Below are 15,879 nucleotides of genomic sequence, written 5' to 3'. Positions count from 1 at the left end.
TGAGCTTTCCGTTCTTTTGCAAGTCTTCGTTCATCTCACCTTTCTTTCTTGCCCTATCCTGGTTATCGGCAAGTGCCAATCAATCAAGATGTGAAACGTATTATTGTCCCCATCTTCTATGTGTACCTATATGTTTGGTGGCCCGGGCTCAGCCGTAGTTAATTAATCTGGCATCATTCCCTCTCGAATACATCGAGGTTACAACTGCCGCGAGCGCGAAGCATGAGGTTTTTCCACTTCAGCCTATTATTGCTGTACCGGCAGAGCATTAACCTCGACAAGCTTCGCAGGCCGATTAGGACTATACTATAAGACACAAACGACGATGGAGGCAGCAACAGGACAAAGCGAACCTTACTATTGTAACACCGTTCGGATAAAGCTCGGTTCCATTGGTTGACCCACCTGGCAAATTCACGAAGTTATGTTTGAGGCGAGAGGCTTTGGGCGCTTTTGGAACCTTTTGCGAAAAGCATTGTAGTTTGCGTACATGTGTGTGTGTGCTTGTGCGAGTATGGATACAATGATTTCCGTAGGCTTCTATGGGAGTTTTTGTCGGTGAGTTTATGCTGGCAGAACCAGTGCAAGGTTCAAGCAGTGCCAGTAGACACACAAGTGAATGGACGACACCGTAGATGGGGAAGTTTTAAGGGGATTTTTAGGAAGGCTACCCACCAAAGGTTCAATGGCGGATCGAATCGCCTTCGATCGTAAGCGAAACGCCGGTTACAGCATTAACGGAAGATGGCCAGCTGGCGGAATCAATATGAAGAACCTAAGCTGAGCGTGCCTGAAGACGTAACGCCTGCAGGCTCCCTCACTCACCGATGCAATCAACTGCTAAACGTACTGTTGTCAGGGTTCCTCTTTTTGGTACAATCAACCTCGTGTTGTGTACCTTTTATCTGGCGACACAATACGACAGAATTGATCATCGGTTGCCACCGGTTAGCAATCCAAGGCCATATGAGCGGAGAGGGGTCTGCGCCTATATTTGTAGCGCGTAGCAACTTACTTGTATTAGCAGTTAAATTTTACCGGAACCTCGACGAGAGGGACTCTTTTTGAACTGATTGTCCCTGCACTTACAGCGGCTTTACTGCCTTTTTACCTCGCGTTTTTTGTCAATATTGCTCTTTCACGGCGAGATCGAATCCGCTGGGATATCGGCCCTGTAGATTCCTTGGGCATTTGATACAAAAACCAATGTTTTGAGTTTTACGTCTGATAATGTCATTAAACGTTACTTTAGACGGCTGGCTCACGAAGTGTGTCTACACCCGACTTTGAACCTGTATTATTAGATGTGCCCAAGTTTAGTGGGATAACGTGGTACCATAGGGATGGTGCCATCACAGGGACTTTTGTGATGAAAACTGATTGCAGACGACAACTCCAACGGTATGTTATGTATGAGTCCTCTATAGACTATAGACACATCTGATTGTTGCCTTAGCGGAAAGGCACGATGTTTCTACTAGTGCTACTCGACAACAAATGGCTCGAAAATAGCGTCTTAGTAGGACATCGAGCCTCTTCCATCGAGCAGAACTGAAACCGGTTTCGTCAAGCCGGCTAAGATAATCCTCTCATTAAATATAGTGACATTCGGAGGAAAAATATTAGCTACACGTTGAACATACTCCTTTGTACATATTATTACAAAAAAAAACTTGTTCAATTTTTTTAAGTTTAGTTGCTAGTGATTTTATAATCAGCTGTATTTTTCTACTAAGAATTCAGCTAAAATCCAAAGCAGAGTTCAACTATAGCAGGATTGGTCGGTTGTCGTTAGGCGATGATATCTAAAATGTAAATAATCACGTGTTGTTTTTATAACGAACGATGTACACACGATTCTGTATCTTGTGATTTTTCGTACGAATAAATTTAAAATATATAGTCTAGTGCAGTCTAGAAGAAGCAGATTTACTTCTTTGCCACTAAGCGTCTATGGTTTTTTTTTCAAATTGAGAGACAAAACTGTCTCATGCTAGGTCTATTCCGTTGGATTTATTCTGCATTAAATATCATTTATCTTTGTTTGCTCGGGGAAAAGTTGCAATTGCACGTTAAGAGTAAAATATTTAACAAATTACGCAAAAACCGTATTGAATTTGATAATAGAAGGAATATTTTATAGAAAGAATATATAAACTACACGCAGAACGATAAAAACGTTATAAGGCTTCCCATGAGAGCGCAGTGGGTAACGTGTTGCCCGCTAAACTTGTGGGCACAGGGTAGCTTAGGTTCGACTTCGGGCGTAGACACATTTCTTCCGTGGTGGCAGAAGTCAGTTGTCTGAAGTTATGCCTTATGACTTGCGTATCGGGCGTAAAATGCGATGGACACTTCATAAAGGATGGCTGCCCATTTCTGGCTTTAGTAGAATGTACTATCTAAAGGTACATAGAAAAAGATGCATTGTTGAGCACATGCTAAATTGACAAGGATCAAATCTTCCCAGTTAAACGAGGTTGAAATATAAGCTCATAAGAAACTAGTCTGTTCCCTGTCTTAATGAACAAAACTACCTTTATAAAATAACCGGCCTCTTTTGTGGAATTTAAATGGTAATTGTACGGTATACATTATCTTATCCACTTTTTTTTATTCGGCAGCACCGAAACCGGCAAACAAGGCAAGATTATTTTTGTGATTGTAGAACATTTGTAAACAAAGGAAAATGCCACACTTAAGAACTTCTTTATATCACTTTCCCTAATTTATTGTTTACGTCTGATAAACTATTTTAAAGCGCTTTTCTTGATACATGAGCGTGCTGTAATGATGCTCTTTAAAGATTGATGTTCCAGATGAAGATTACAAGTCGTGCACTTCGTCGAAGTCAAAACGCTTGCCTTCTTCGGCAACGACCCCAATGCTAAAATAACTTTTCTAGGAAGGTTTGCCAAGCTTGAAAACGGTACTTGGGACCTAAAGAATGCCCCCTTTGCTTTCCAGATGCGTTAGTCAATCATATGCGTTTGGTGACGACCATCTGAAACTATGTAACCATAAACAGCTCGAAAATTAACCAAAAAGATGAACTGCAGCCACAAAACCGTCTGCTGCCTCATGTGTTTTGGATTTTCACAGAAACTTACAGCTTGGGTACCTCACGAAGTCTATGAATTCGACAAAGAATTTTGGCTCAACGGTGTCAACGTCTCGCATGGTATCGAGTGTTATGTAGTGACAATTATGGATGTTTGCACAGAATTGCTATCGGCGACTAGATGTGGTCTCTCTATGTCAATATGAACCAGAGCTTGGAATCAGAGGAAAAAAAGTCAAAATTTAAGGCTGAATCAGATTTTTACAAAAAAAAAGCTGTGCTTCACGTTTGGTACTTTATTTAGTCAAAAACAGTTTGTATGAACCAAACAATTGATCACCATTTATATTTGGCCCAGTTGCATCGAGTTAACCAAACTGTTTAGGAGAAAAGGCCCGACATGCGAGCTCAGGCCACCCAGTTCCATAACAACGGAAGGCTGTACAAGAAAAACATAGTCAAATCTGCCCTCCTGGACTTCGAATGGCAACTGTTTTTGCATCCTTCATATTTTCTGTATATATGGCATCGACATATTTTCAGCTTTTTCGTTCGCTGGGCAATCACTCGTAGCCTTTAACGTCGACACGGATCGACATATCGAAACATGGTTACAAAATACGTTCGAGACCAAACCGGATATCTTTTGGCGAAACACCGCACAATATTAACTAGAAAGATGGAACAAATTCGCTACCAATAACGGGGGTACATAATAATTTTCTATTTAGCGAAGACGTGTGGGGTCTTTCTTTCATCATATCAATAGAGTTAGATTACTTCTAATAATGTGTACTATTTCTGTACACAAACTACTCTACTGAAATATTCGAACTCAATTAAATTGCGTAGCTGTCTTCAGTACTAAGATATTTAGAGTTTAGTATCGGGGTAGTGTGTACCTGTTGTTTTTCCATTTTGCAGCTTCGACAATATGGACAATGCGCTTGCTCAGCCTAGGTTACTGAAATAGCTATCAAACTTTGGGCTTCTTCTAAATCTTGTTCCGAACTCGTATCTCAACTGTGAAGTAATAGTCATAATAGGAGAATCTTTTGCTTTATCTATAAATATATCAACGCTAATGTTTTTGGTCTCTTTCATTTCAGGTGAGGATTTTACCGTTAGTAACATATCTTTGAGTTCTCCTTTGGTGTCCCGCTTGGTCAACCGTTCGATCCCTTCTGCCGACGTGTGATCGCCTTCAAGCACAAGACTTTCCATCCGGCAATCGGTCTCTTCTCAAATTGGATCTTTCTCGTCGTGGACGTTTGGCGTGCGCAGGGTGGCTCGCACGGCCTCAGCTATAGATGTCAGGCGATGGAGCCTTGCTTCCCACGCCTATAACGGACTCGTTCCATCTACTTATACTAGATCGCCACGTAGCAGCCACAGCTGCCTCCGCGACGTACAACAACTACATAGGTCAGTTGAAACGATGCCACACGGAACGTCAAACTCATTTATTTAACAAAAAAAAAAAAGAGACTGATAGAGAATTGAAGAGTACATACGCATTTTTCGTGACCAATTAAGGATCAATGCATTGAGAAAACATTTTTTTATAGTGTTGACTTCGATTTAATCTCCTGCTAGCTATTTTATATTACTAGTACGTTTATCAAAACTAGATGCTATTTGATTAAAATCACTAATGCAGATGACCCTGTTTGTATTTTTGTTGTTATTGTTTTTGTTATCTTCTTACCCTCACAATCCTTATTTCCTTCCACCCTGCCGCTGACCTTCACAACCGTCATTCCTTCCATTGCAATACTCTGTCCAACGCTTTTTCATCTTTTGTACTTCCGTGTGTTCCGGTACGAGACAATATTTCGTTCGATCAATGTGATTTTCCTCGATTTCCCTGTTTTTCGTTCGTTTCGGTGGCACTCCACTTCATTTCAGCGAATACCTCAGTGTCCCAAAGACATAACACCATACCACCTCCGAGCAGCTCGTTCAGCAATGTCTACGGCGCGATCCACTCCCGGACCACCTCGACGTTTAATGTGCCGTACCAGAGTCCGTACCCGCAGAATGCGCTCTCCAACCTCGTCCTCTATGGCATCCTATCCGTGCTCGGGACGACGTTCAACGTCTTTGAGATATCGACGCTCATCGTGCAAGAATGCCTTCGACGACGAGGCAACCTACTGCTGGCCAATCAGGCCTTAGCCAATCTGATCATCACGGCCGGGTCGTTTCCAGTAATGTGCGTGGCGATCCTTGCGGTTATGCAGGATGAAAAGCCCGTCTGTCACGCCCAGTGGTTCTGCGCACTCATGTCGTTCTTCATTAATATCTTCAACTTTCTCTGTATCGCGTTGGAGAACTATGTTCGATCCTGTCGACCTGAGGAAATGGTGGAAGACGGTGCCGAGCTGGGCGACCGTCGAGTTTTACCCATCGTGGCGACGAGGCCGGGTGAATTCCGTGGCGTGTATCGCACGCTTTGTGCCGCGCCGGTCGTCGTCATACTTGTCTTTCTCGGGTGGGCCCTAGCGGCTGCCGCGTGCGCCGTCAGCTTCTTCGTTACGCAGGGCCTCGACATTTGCAACAACGACATGCGCCAGAGCCGGATGCTGCTCACGCTGGCGGCGCCGATCGCCTTCAGCGTTTTCGTATTCGCCAAGGCCGTGAATGAGCACCGCGATTTCACGATACACCTCGAGCTCCGGAACTGCTCAGCTACACGCGAGCAGATCCTTCAGCGGCGCCTGTTGCGCACCAACTTCACTGCCTTTCTGCTATTCATTCTATGCTGGTTGCCTTTTCTCATGTGCGTCATCCTCAAGCCGAGCCTGAAGTCATCCATCCGCGACAATTTGTTCTTCGTTGCCCAGAGCTACTCTTGCGTGTGCCCGCTTGTCTACGGCGCGACCCACGACGCTTTCCGGCAGGGATTCGTGTACCTCATTCACTATTTCTGTTGTAAATCCCATCCGGAGATACCGAAGCCACCGGTGGCGCCCGATGATCGTCAACGCGCCGGCGCCGTCCGGGTGGGCATGCGAATGGTAGAGACAAGGCGGACACCGCCCAGGGGCACCAAAATGTCCACGATGGGACTGCTAAGCTTTGCCGGTGGATCAGAAGTCAACAGGATGCGATATGAAGAAGATTTCCTATAGCGGCGCTTCAATACAATGCATAGAAATATGATACGAATAGGCCACAAACTAAATAAAGAAGACGCGGACAAACGAAGTAGAGATAGCGAAAATAAAAGTCAAAGCAACAAAGAACAACAGAAGCGAAATGACAAGAAAAAAAACTATGGAGAAATTGGGTTCACGCTGATAAGAAAAGTGGACAAGATAAGATAATGTTAATAGTAATTCTTTTGCAAGCAGAACAATTAGTTGATGAACATTGAACATGAAAATAATAATAACAACGATTTTATACATGGCGGTTATCACATGTTTTCCTATTGCTACTGAAGCAACCAATGCCAATCTGCGTCTTCTCCCAGATTCGTTGGGCCGACAATGACCAAATACGAACTATAGCTGTCACAGATACTCCATCGCAAGCCGCTGTACGTCTAGTTACCGACCACCAACTACAAGGCATATAAGTACTACAATTTTAGTGAGAAGTTACCACTGAAGATAACTGAAAAATTGTCGAAATAAACGAGGAACTTATCAAAAAGAAAACCAAAGTACTAAGGTTGAGTATTTCTATAGAGGAAATTCTACTTTCGTCTCGTTAGATCTGTCAAGTTACTAGCTTTCCCCATGAACCGCTCGTAAAGTTCCCGTGATTGAACTAGTAGAGAACTACTGCAGCTGTCCATAAAGCTTCACAGTCAATGCTACTTAGCTATTGTTGGTTACATGCAACAAGTGCGCTGGAACCCAGCTTTGGGATTCTGTATATCGACATCCTGCCGCCAACAACAACAACAACAACAACCGCTTACATGGCTAAGCAATCCAACAACTCTGTCTGTATACGTAACGTTTTAGTTGGTGCGATGACGCAAGGTGTTGTGGAGGACGAGGCCAGCGTCGATATCAATCACGACAACAGCAGCAGTAAAAACAATAATAACAATAGAAGAGGCCAATGGTCTTCGTAGAAATTGTAATGATCATACAAACGAAAATACAGGTAAACCCATTAGGAAAGCCAACGCTGAGTAAACGCCATGACTTCACAAATATCGCTATATTCTAAGTGATCGAGAACGGCACAGTACAACACAGATGAAAAATAGGCGGACAACAAAACCAAAAAACCGATGGGAGACTATGCAACGAGGATTATATAATGATTTGTTAAATATGCAGCGAACAGGAACATCTACTCCTCTAATTCTCATTATTTCCATTGTTTTTATTGATAGTTATAACTGTTATTATTGCATTACACTAAGACAAGTCGCAATTCATAAATTTACAAACAAGGGGTAAGATGTCTAGGAGGAAAAAGAAAAAAGTTGCGCGTAAGTAAAATCGAAGTTGCCAGTAAACAATGTATCACGTTTACTAATCAATTAGTGACAATATACCAGAAAATAAAACGAAATCACATACTATAGCAAGGTGGAAACACTATAAAACAAAAACATAGCTACAAGATATTCTGCGTTCGTGGTTACTCAAAGATTACTGGAATGATCTATTTAGTGGTAATTTTCTTCACTCTGCATGCAATTAAACATACGGATACCTATAAAACTATCGAAAATTAGAAGATACATGCGTAAATAACGAACTAGTAAAATAACATGTTGCTATCAACATCGATAAGAACGAAAAGGCCGATTGAACCGATCACGTCCAAACTGGTCCAGCTGGACGAGCCTGTACGCACAGCAAACCCATCTAGAGATATTGTAAAACTATTGAACTCCAGACGGCAAATGAAGGATATATATATATATATATATATCAAGGATGAAGTGAAGATATTCACACAACAAGCAACATTATGACAATAAGATTAGAGGTTAAGAACATCAACACAGAGGATCGAGAACGGAAACAATATCTATGTATATATATATATATATATATATATATATATATATATATATATATATATATATATTGTTTCCATTTTCGGGGCTTCTGTGGGAAAGCATGGGCACAAAACAACGTAATAGATATACACATAACAATCGCTTTTGGCTCCCAGTACCAGAATAAAAACGTGAAATCGAATTGAAAGCCTTCAGAGATGTGACATGACCTGCGAAACTATGCTTCTTTGTGACAGGATACATTGGCGACATAACAAACAATGACGCGATGGTTGCAACCAAAACAAACAATTCGTCGCAGAAAACACAAAAGTCCCTCAAGACTTATAGCAGATAACATCAGCAAAATGCGAGCAGGACGTCTTCGTTTAGAAATGCATATTCGCACGATCGCTAATGGGTCTAGCCATTAGCTAATAAACCTACTTATTACACTCATAATTAACTTCTATATCAATCAATAACCAATAAAAATGTAGTTACTAATAGAAAATTATCTGTTCGCGATAGTCAAATAGTTGCAAATCCAGCCGCAGTGTCGCCCTAGAGAATTCGCCCACCTCTTACGAAAAACTAAAAGCAAGCAGTAAATACAGAGTGGTAGCCATTTAGCACCAAAAATTAATTCCATATATTCGACAGAGAGAGAGAGAGAGAGAGAGAGAATAGCCAGAAGCGGTGCGGTGATAGCGGTGACCCGTATTAAAAATTAACAAAAGAGTTCACAAATACAAAGTCTGCGTCTGAAGCTTCCCCTTTGACGAATGAAGTCGTCGACACGACGAGGAGCCAAGGACTATCGTAGACTAGCACGGACAAATAAAAAAAATGGTGAAATAAACAATTAATAACAGCGCTCGAGCGAATCATAACTCGCTCCCGATGTCGATGCATGATGAAAGCAGATTAACATAGATGGCCCCAGAATGAATAGTCCGGATAAGACCGCGACGATGGTTAGACTGATGACGGCGAAACATTACTAGTTAAAATCTTCTTGCCGCTTAATGTTTTTGGGGGAGCGGGGGAATTAACGGGACGTGATGATGAAGCAACGTACGATAGTGTATAAAAGTACCGTGTAGATGGTTATTAAGGGTAAATGAAGAAAAGCGCCCGCAAGGAAGCCCCACGGGTCGTCTGCTAATACGCTGTGACACAATGTCCGAGTAAATCGATCTCACGCATACTGGATGGTTAAGCTGTTACCAGCAAGGCGTAAATTGTCAACTTGTAGGAAACGGGAATATATGCTATTTATTTAAGTCTATTTTGAAATCGTGAAAGAGAATAAATATCTGCAGCTCTTCATCTTCTTCGGACGATCCTAATAATTGCGGTTAGCGAAGCTTCAATAAAAATGATAGCACAAAACGAGGGGATGTGAAATCATTAATTTTCGATGACAATTTGACGGCGATCGCGTATGTGCGGAGATCAATGTCGGCCTGTTTGTTCCTCTATTCTGGAATTGCTACACACGTATCCCGGAATAATGAAACTGCTACTCAAACGTAAAACAAACGAGATGCAACTGTCATACGAGCGAAGAACTACGATTTTAAACCCCTACAAATGGAAACAGTTATAGCACAACATAAGTAGGCCACGAAGGAACCCCTTTCGCATGTCCAGACTCGCGTTTAACCAATGAGGACATCACATCCTTAACTGGAAATGTATTTATGAGTGTACCTAATATAGAGACTATAGGACCGTCTAAGGAGGGCGGTGGACAGTGGTAAATTGAGATAATGCGATCCGATTTACGTGACGAGCGATTTCGGTCTTACTGATTCAATATGTGTGGGAGGATAATTTTACTCCATCTCGCATGTTCATGTTGCAACATTTACTATAGCCAATAATACGCTTCTTACAGATCTGACTATTGGATTTGTTCCTATGTTAAATTCAAGTAGGTCGTCGCTTGTGTATTCTTTTACTAGTCAATTGTTAAACGTATCGAAATATCATTGAGCCTTGATAAACGACTTGATCTATCCATTTCCGGGCACCAATGTTATTAGAAAGCCTTGCACACCCTCTCTAGCTGCGAGACTTTAAAAATACTCACTGAATTTTTGTACGGCGTATGCAGTGTTCAAAAAGCACAATTGAAAATCGGTGGCTATCAAACGTTGTCGCAAGGGGACAGCGAAAGCGCCGTAGCAGTAAGGCCTCGCCTATGGATCATTTGCTAGTTAGTTAGAAACGAATTATTTCAGTATGTCGCCGGCCGTGCGATGAAAATAGACCTTCGTATGAAGAATTTCGATGATTCTATCCCTAGCAAGTAAACAGTACTTCTCCGATTAATTATACCATCGCGCCCCTTTTGATGATAACTATTATCATTGTTATCTAAACTCAGCACTACCATTGATATTCAGTTGGTAGCAATTTACAGTGTGACATGATTCAGGCCCACTTGTGCTTGTGTACCTAAATGGCAATAACCGGCAGAATTTGCCTACTCGCATTTCATTCTAGTATAAATATGGAGGCTCACATTATGCGGACGTATGTACGAGAACGTGTGCTTGTCTAACCGGATTCGTGGCTCGATGCGTCTTGCTTAACGAGACAAATTGACGTTATTACATTTTGGGCGAATCAAGCATAGAGAGCAACGAATAGGGCCTTAGGGCGACGGCATTTGCCAGCTATTTCGAATCAAGCTTTTCCGAATAGTGCCTCTAACAAAGCTTACATAACATACATACATACATACATATATATGCTTTTTTCGGCTATTGTGTATAAACATTTCATAATAAGAGTTATATAATATGCGTATGACGCTAGTGGAGATTTGACATTTCCTGTTGGCCGAAGTTATTGAATCTACACATGCTTACATATGTTTCTCTGTAATAGTAAGGTTTATAGCTATCGACTATTGTTTTACCGCGATGACTAATACTAGCGATGTTGTTGTCATTTGACGGTGCAGCGCGTAGGACAGAACGCTTGCGAACGCGCTATTTACTAAATACTATTCCGTACATAGGCGAGCGTACATATGGCGGCGAATGAGGGGTTTATCCTTATTAGTATTTTCATGACGGTTCATAGAAAGCTAACAGCGACAGAATTCGCATGTTACGAGGTAATAGCGCGTAGAGACAAAGAGACATTGATTAACTGTATGCAAATATAGAAAATCGCAAGAATTGCTTACCGCTGTTGTACGATATATATATATATATATATATATAGAGAGAGAGAGAGAGAGAGAGAGAGAGAGAGAGAGAGTCATACCGTTCGCACACCTACCGCTAGTAATAACGCTGATGTAACAATAATAATGAACACGATTATTTCGAAATCTTAGTGCTTTTCATGTTCGAATGCCCACGCCTCGGGCGGGGCCAGCGCGCTCTCCGACTTGAATGATCTTAATAGCGAGTTACTGTTATCGTCATCATGAACGACTGCACGTTACAGGTCTCAGATTAATAATATCGTTACTATTGCCACAATTTATATGACGAATACCTGTATTCAGCTCGATGCGATAAAGACTTGTGGATAGTAATACTCGATACCTCACGAATCGTAGTTAGCAGCGAGATAAAACTTCTAAGCTATTATCGTATAGCTGCTTCCCTAGGCACGCGTATGTTGTTCCCTCAATTGTGTAATAATGACCAAATAGTCGTGTACATCTCAATAAATAGGTATTATATAGCAGCTCAATTGAGCGGACGATGATGATGATGATCCGACAACAGGGGTCGCTGTTGAAAACGGTTGCTTGGTGTAACAAAGAAACACATCTGTGCAATGAATTAGAAGATGCTCTGGCAGAACCTTAATACCGATCATGTAAACTAGTTCCTGTCGTCATGGTCTTTGGCAATTAGTTGTTCAGCATAGCGACTGAGATCATCAACGAAACAGGTTGTTTATTTCTACTATATTAATGCAGCACAATTATCCGCTCAGTAGAAATCTATTTTAATATTTTCTTCTTTTTTCCGATACTTTCAGTAGTGCAAACACGCGCATCCTTTCAGATATGTTCGGACAGCCCAAATCAACGACTTTCAACGATAAATCTAGTTCTCACCGCACAAAGGCTTGTCGAAGGACGGGCTGCCCATTTGAATCTGGAAAACATATCGTCAACTCCCATGAACAATAGTTTCTATGAAATATCGAAGGGTATTCAATATAATTTTCGACAGCCTTTCCCCTCCTTATTCCTTCATAACAATTTGGCATGCTCAAATTCCGGCCCACTATTCCTGCTCTTTCTTTTTTTTTTTCTATAAACTGACGTGTGCAAGGGCTCTCACACGGTTGAACGCGAGCGAGATCCGGAAAAGAGACGTTCTCAAAGGATAGCGTATTAGGCACAAAAAAAAGACGAGACGGTTCAAGGAGCGATTCATTGTCCAATCAACGTATAATCACTAGAGTTAAGCTTTTATTGCTAGGACAGAAGCTGCGCAGGCTGGCGTCATTCGACGACCATGCTAAGGCGGCCTCGATAGTTGGCGGGAAACGTCCACCTCCCAAGGACTGTTCATTTTGTGAGACGACGACGAAGTCTACGTGTGAAAAGGCTGAATCAAGTATCGTTCTGCTCCGTCCAACAGTTTCCCTGCTAGCTGACAAGACAAGTTAGCTTGCTAACGAGGGCCGTCAGCGGAAGGGCAATTGTTTTCTAATACAAAGTCTAGAAACAGAAACAGCAAAAAATGAGAAGGTCAGTTACAACGTTACCTTTTGTTTCAGAAGTTATTGAAATTCTAAAAAAAATGTAAAGCATTTGGGTGGTAGAGTCAACCTGACTAATGAGCAGATCAGCAAGTTCTTTGGAAAAAAAGTGACACTGGATGCCCGCATTTGTAATACGCTAAGAATTAGAAGTACTGTTTTTTTGACAGAAGAATTAGAGTAGAAAATCATTCGTTAGACAAAAAAGAATGAAGCACATCGTGTTTGCACGCATCCAGTTCAACAGCTGGCGCCTGTAGCTGTTGTTCTACAAAAGCTGGTAATTGCCCGGCGAGCCCGGGTTTTTTGGACCAAACACCCCTTTAGCAATGAAGGAATACGTTAACGAGCGGGACGAGGAGCATACCTAATGGCGATTGTATGAGTTTTAATATCGCTGTCAATACATGTTAAATTGCGCCCCTCAGAGGTACCTCTTGACGGGCATGAATTGCCCGTACTCCAAGGAATTAGGGAATTTGAGAAAGAAAGCAATAGAAGCGATTGGCAGAATGAAAGCACACACCCGCCTTTCTTTGCAGCATAACAGCCAGAGCAGCGTACTGTAATAGGGACTTGAAATCCAAGGACGTCAAAAAAAAATCCAATTAAGCGAAAACTATGAATGGCTAATGAGGAGGAACACTGTTCATAATCAATAGACGCAATCATTATTCCCCTGGACTGACCGTCACAGCATTTATTATATTATTAGTTATTATAAGATAAGCGAGATAAATTTTGCTGGTAGCCGAACTGGTGCTGGTAAAATCCTGTTAAGATGAAATTAACCGAACGCGCGTATCAAGTTCTCTTTGACGTTCTCTCAAAGGCTCTCCTTCGTGAAGAACTATTATTATAATAACTAGATATTATAACGGCTAAGTGAAGTTCACTTTCGTCGTTGTCCATTATGTACTAACCGCGAAGATATGCTTTTTTTGTTCAATGTATACATGGACATGGCATACGTTACAAATTACATTGATCTTTGATCATACATCGAGTCGTATATACTTCACGTTCTGCTCCCCCTGTATGTATTCGCTTGCATCAGTCATGCGGCTTCCACCACCACTCGATCCCTATGGTGAAGCAATCTAGCATTGCATTTTGTCTTTGATGTGAGAATGTGACAGAATGAAAAAATAAACTTAGGTAGGTAGGTAGGTAGGTAGGTACAGATAACGTTCAGGCGTACAGACTACGTTGAACGACTTATACGGGAAAAATCACGCATAGCGAGAAATTTGTCATACTGATAGCATTATTATCAATAATCAACATTAAACTAATGTTGAAAGAAAAGATGTGCAGCACGATACAATGCAAAAGAGAAAACGTATAAACTTTCACTTATACGGTGTGGGTCTAAAATGTGCGTGGGTGCAGTTGTGAGTTACCGAGATAAACACCTTGAGAGGGCCAATGCATAATGTGAGCTTTCTGTGTGTGAATTTAGAGGGAAGCTAGAAATAGATGGGGTTGAGGACGGGGAACACTTGAAAAAAAAACTGAAGTATACATGTGCCTGTGTTAATGTTCGGTCTCACATCTCCAAAGGCGATTTAAAGGATACGACGCGATATGAGCGTACCACAACGACATCACCTGGAGGAGACCAAGCGTACCACAACTAGAGAAGACCGGTGTCAGAAATAGGATGGGGTAAGGAAAAAATTGTATAACAAATAGAGAAAGATATCGTGTACCGTGTCGTCTGACTAATTGACTATAGACGCACTAGATGGCCGAAAATGACACCAAAACTGAAATATATCGCTGTAGTAACGAAGCAACGTAACGCTATGGATGTTCATTTTTGGGTGAAGAAGACTCCAGCCATTAACAAAAGAGCAGGGACCCCTCATCCACCTGCAGGTCGTTTACGATACATAATTACACCGCAAGCGCACCATAATTATTTCACTATGCGATCACTCTAGCATAGACATAATATACCACAATGAATGCGAACCAGCAACGACCCGTAACAGGCATAGACACATGGGAAAAAATTTTCACAATTGAAATAAATATACGCGCGGCAGTTACACCTAAAATTGGGAAAACTCAATAGCCAAGTATTTCTCTGAACGAGATTTCGTAAACGAAAAAGAACCGTGACCAACCGGAAAGATCATGACAGGTGGGTTAGAGGAAAACACACAGCATTTGTATTGGAAAACACGGACGGCGAGTGTGAGGACGTAAAAGGTAAGCGTGTTTTCTGCCCAGAGGGGAGTCGTAAAACCAAGGGCGAAAATAACAATAACAACAACATATGGAAAAAATAATATAAAAATAATAACATACAAAAATAACCAAAGATAATAATTCGTTAGTATAAGAACGAGCGAGTTGGTCGAAAGACTAAAAAATACTAGACGGCGGGAGAAATATGATAAGGAAAAAAGATAAATAAAGATAAAGCAGAAAAAGTAAACGAGGTATAGATAAAAAAAAAAACTAATAGTATAGAATACAACAGAGAAATATAATATTATAGATCGAGATTTATTGTAATAAGAAGGCGTTTATATAACTTATATATAATATTAATAAGAATAATAAAATAACAGCATACGAGCACCTCCATTTATAGCTAACTTTTCTGTGTACTCATTTCCGTTTAGCTAATGTTGTCTACTGGAACAAATGTAAGAGAAAATATATATTCCCAGATATATTGTATATACTGTAAAACATAGCTGAGACATAATTATTTTTACTTAATCATTACATCGATCACATAATATTTAAGACGTTTGTGATTGTATTGGTCTAATTAAATGTCGATAGAAAAACTAAAAATTATAATTTGTATAGGCGAGATGATCGTATAAAAAGAAAGTATCTTTCTTTTGGAAAGATGCTTTCTTATTCCAGCTGTACTGCATCTGCACATCCACAATACAGTACATCCCAGTTTATATTGGGGTTCGTAAAAAATCACGGAGGGAAAGATGTGAGATACGACATTGTTCTAATTTCGTGACGAAAGTGTCCAGATTGTTCGAAACAAACAGAATTGAAGTTATGTCTTTGAAGTTCTCTTTTAGCTGACTCTCATCTTCTTCACTAGAAGTGGACC

The 15,879-nt window shown here is 41.1% G+C and overlaps 1 protein-coding gene across 3 annotated transcripts in view; it reads left to right on the top strand.

The window, feature by feature from the left end:
• LOC111244547 (pinopsin-like) overlaps positions 1 to 15,388 on the top strand; it is a 52,347-nt gene extending 36,959 nt beyond the window's left edge. For 2 of the 3 annotated variants that reach the window (XM_086980301.1, XM_022791775.2), the window contains 2 exons: positions 4,171 to 4,486; positions 4,970 to 15,388. In XM_086980301.1, coding sequence (XP_086836427.1) covers positions 4,372 to 4,486; positions 4,970 to 6,195 — 1,341 coding nt within the window. In that variant the 5' untranslated portion in view covers positions 4,171 to 4,371 and the 3' untranslated portion in view covers positions 6,196 to 15,388. The remainder of the gene's footprint in view (positions 1 to 4,170; positions 4,487 to 4,969) is intronic. The other variant, XM_022791776.2, reaches the window with a different exon arrangement.
• The last annotated feature ends 491 nt before the right edge of the window (positions 15,389 to 15,879 follow it).

This window comes from Varroa destructor, unplaced genomic scaffold (genome assembly GCF_002443255.2).
Source record: "Varroa destructor unplaced genomic scaffold, Vdes_3.0 BEIS01000002.1, whole genome shotgun sequence".
NCBI classification, from domain to species: domain Eukaryota; kingdom Metazoa; phylum Arthropoda; class Arachnida; order Mesostigmata; family Varroidae; genus Varroa; species Varroa destructor.
Note: the sequence above shows the minus strand (reverse complement) of the source record. Positions and strands in the feature narration are given on the sequence as shown.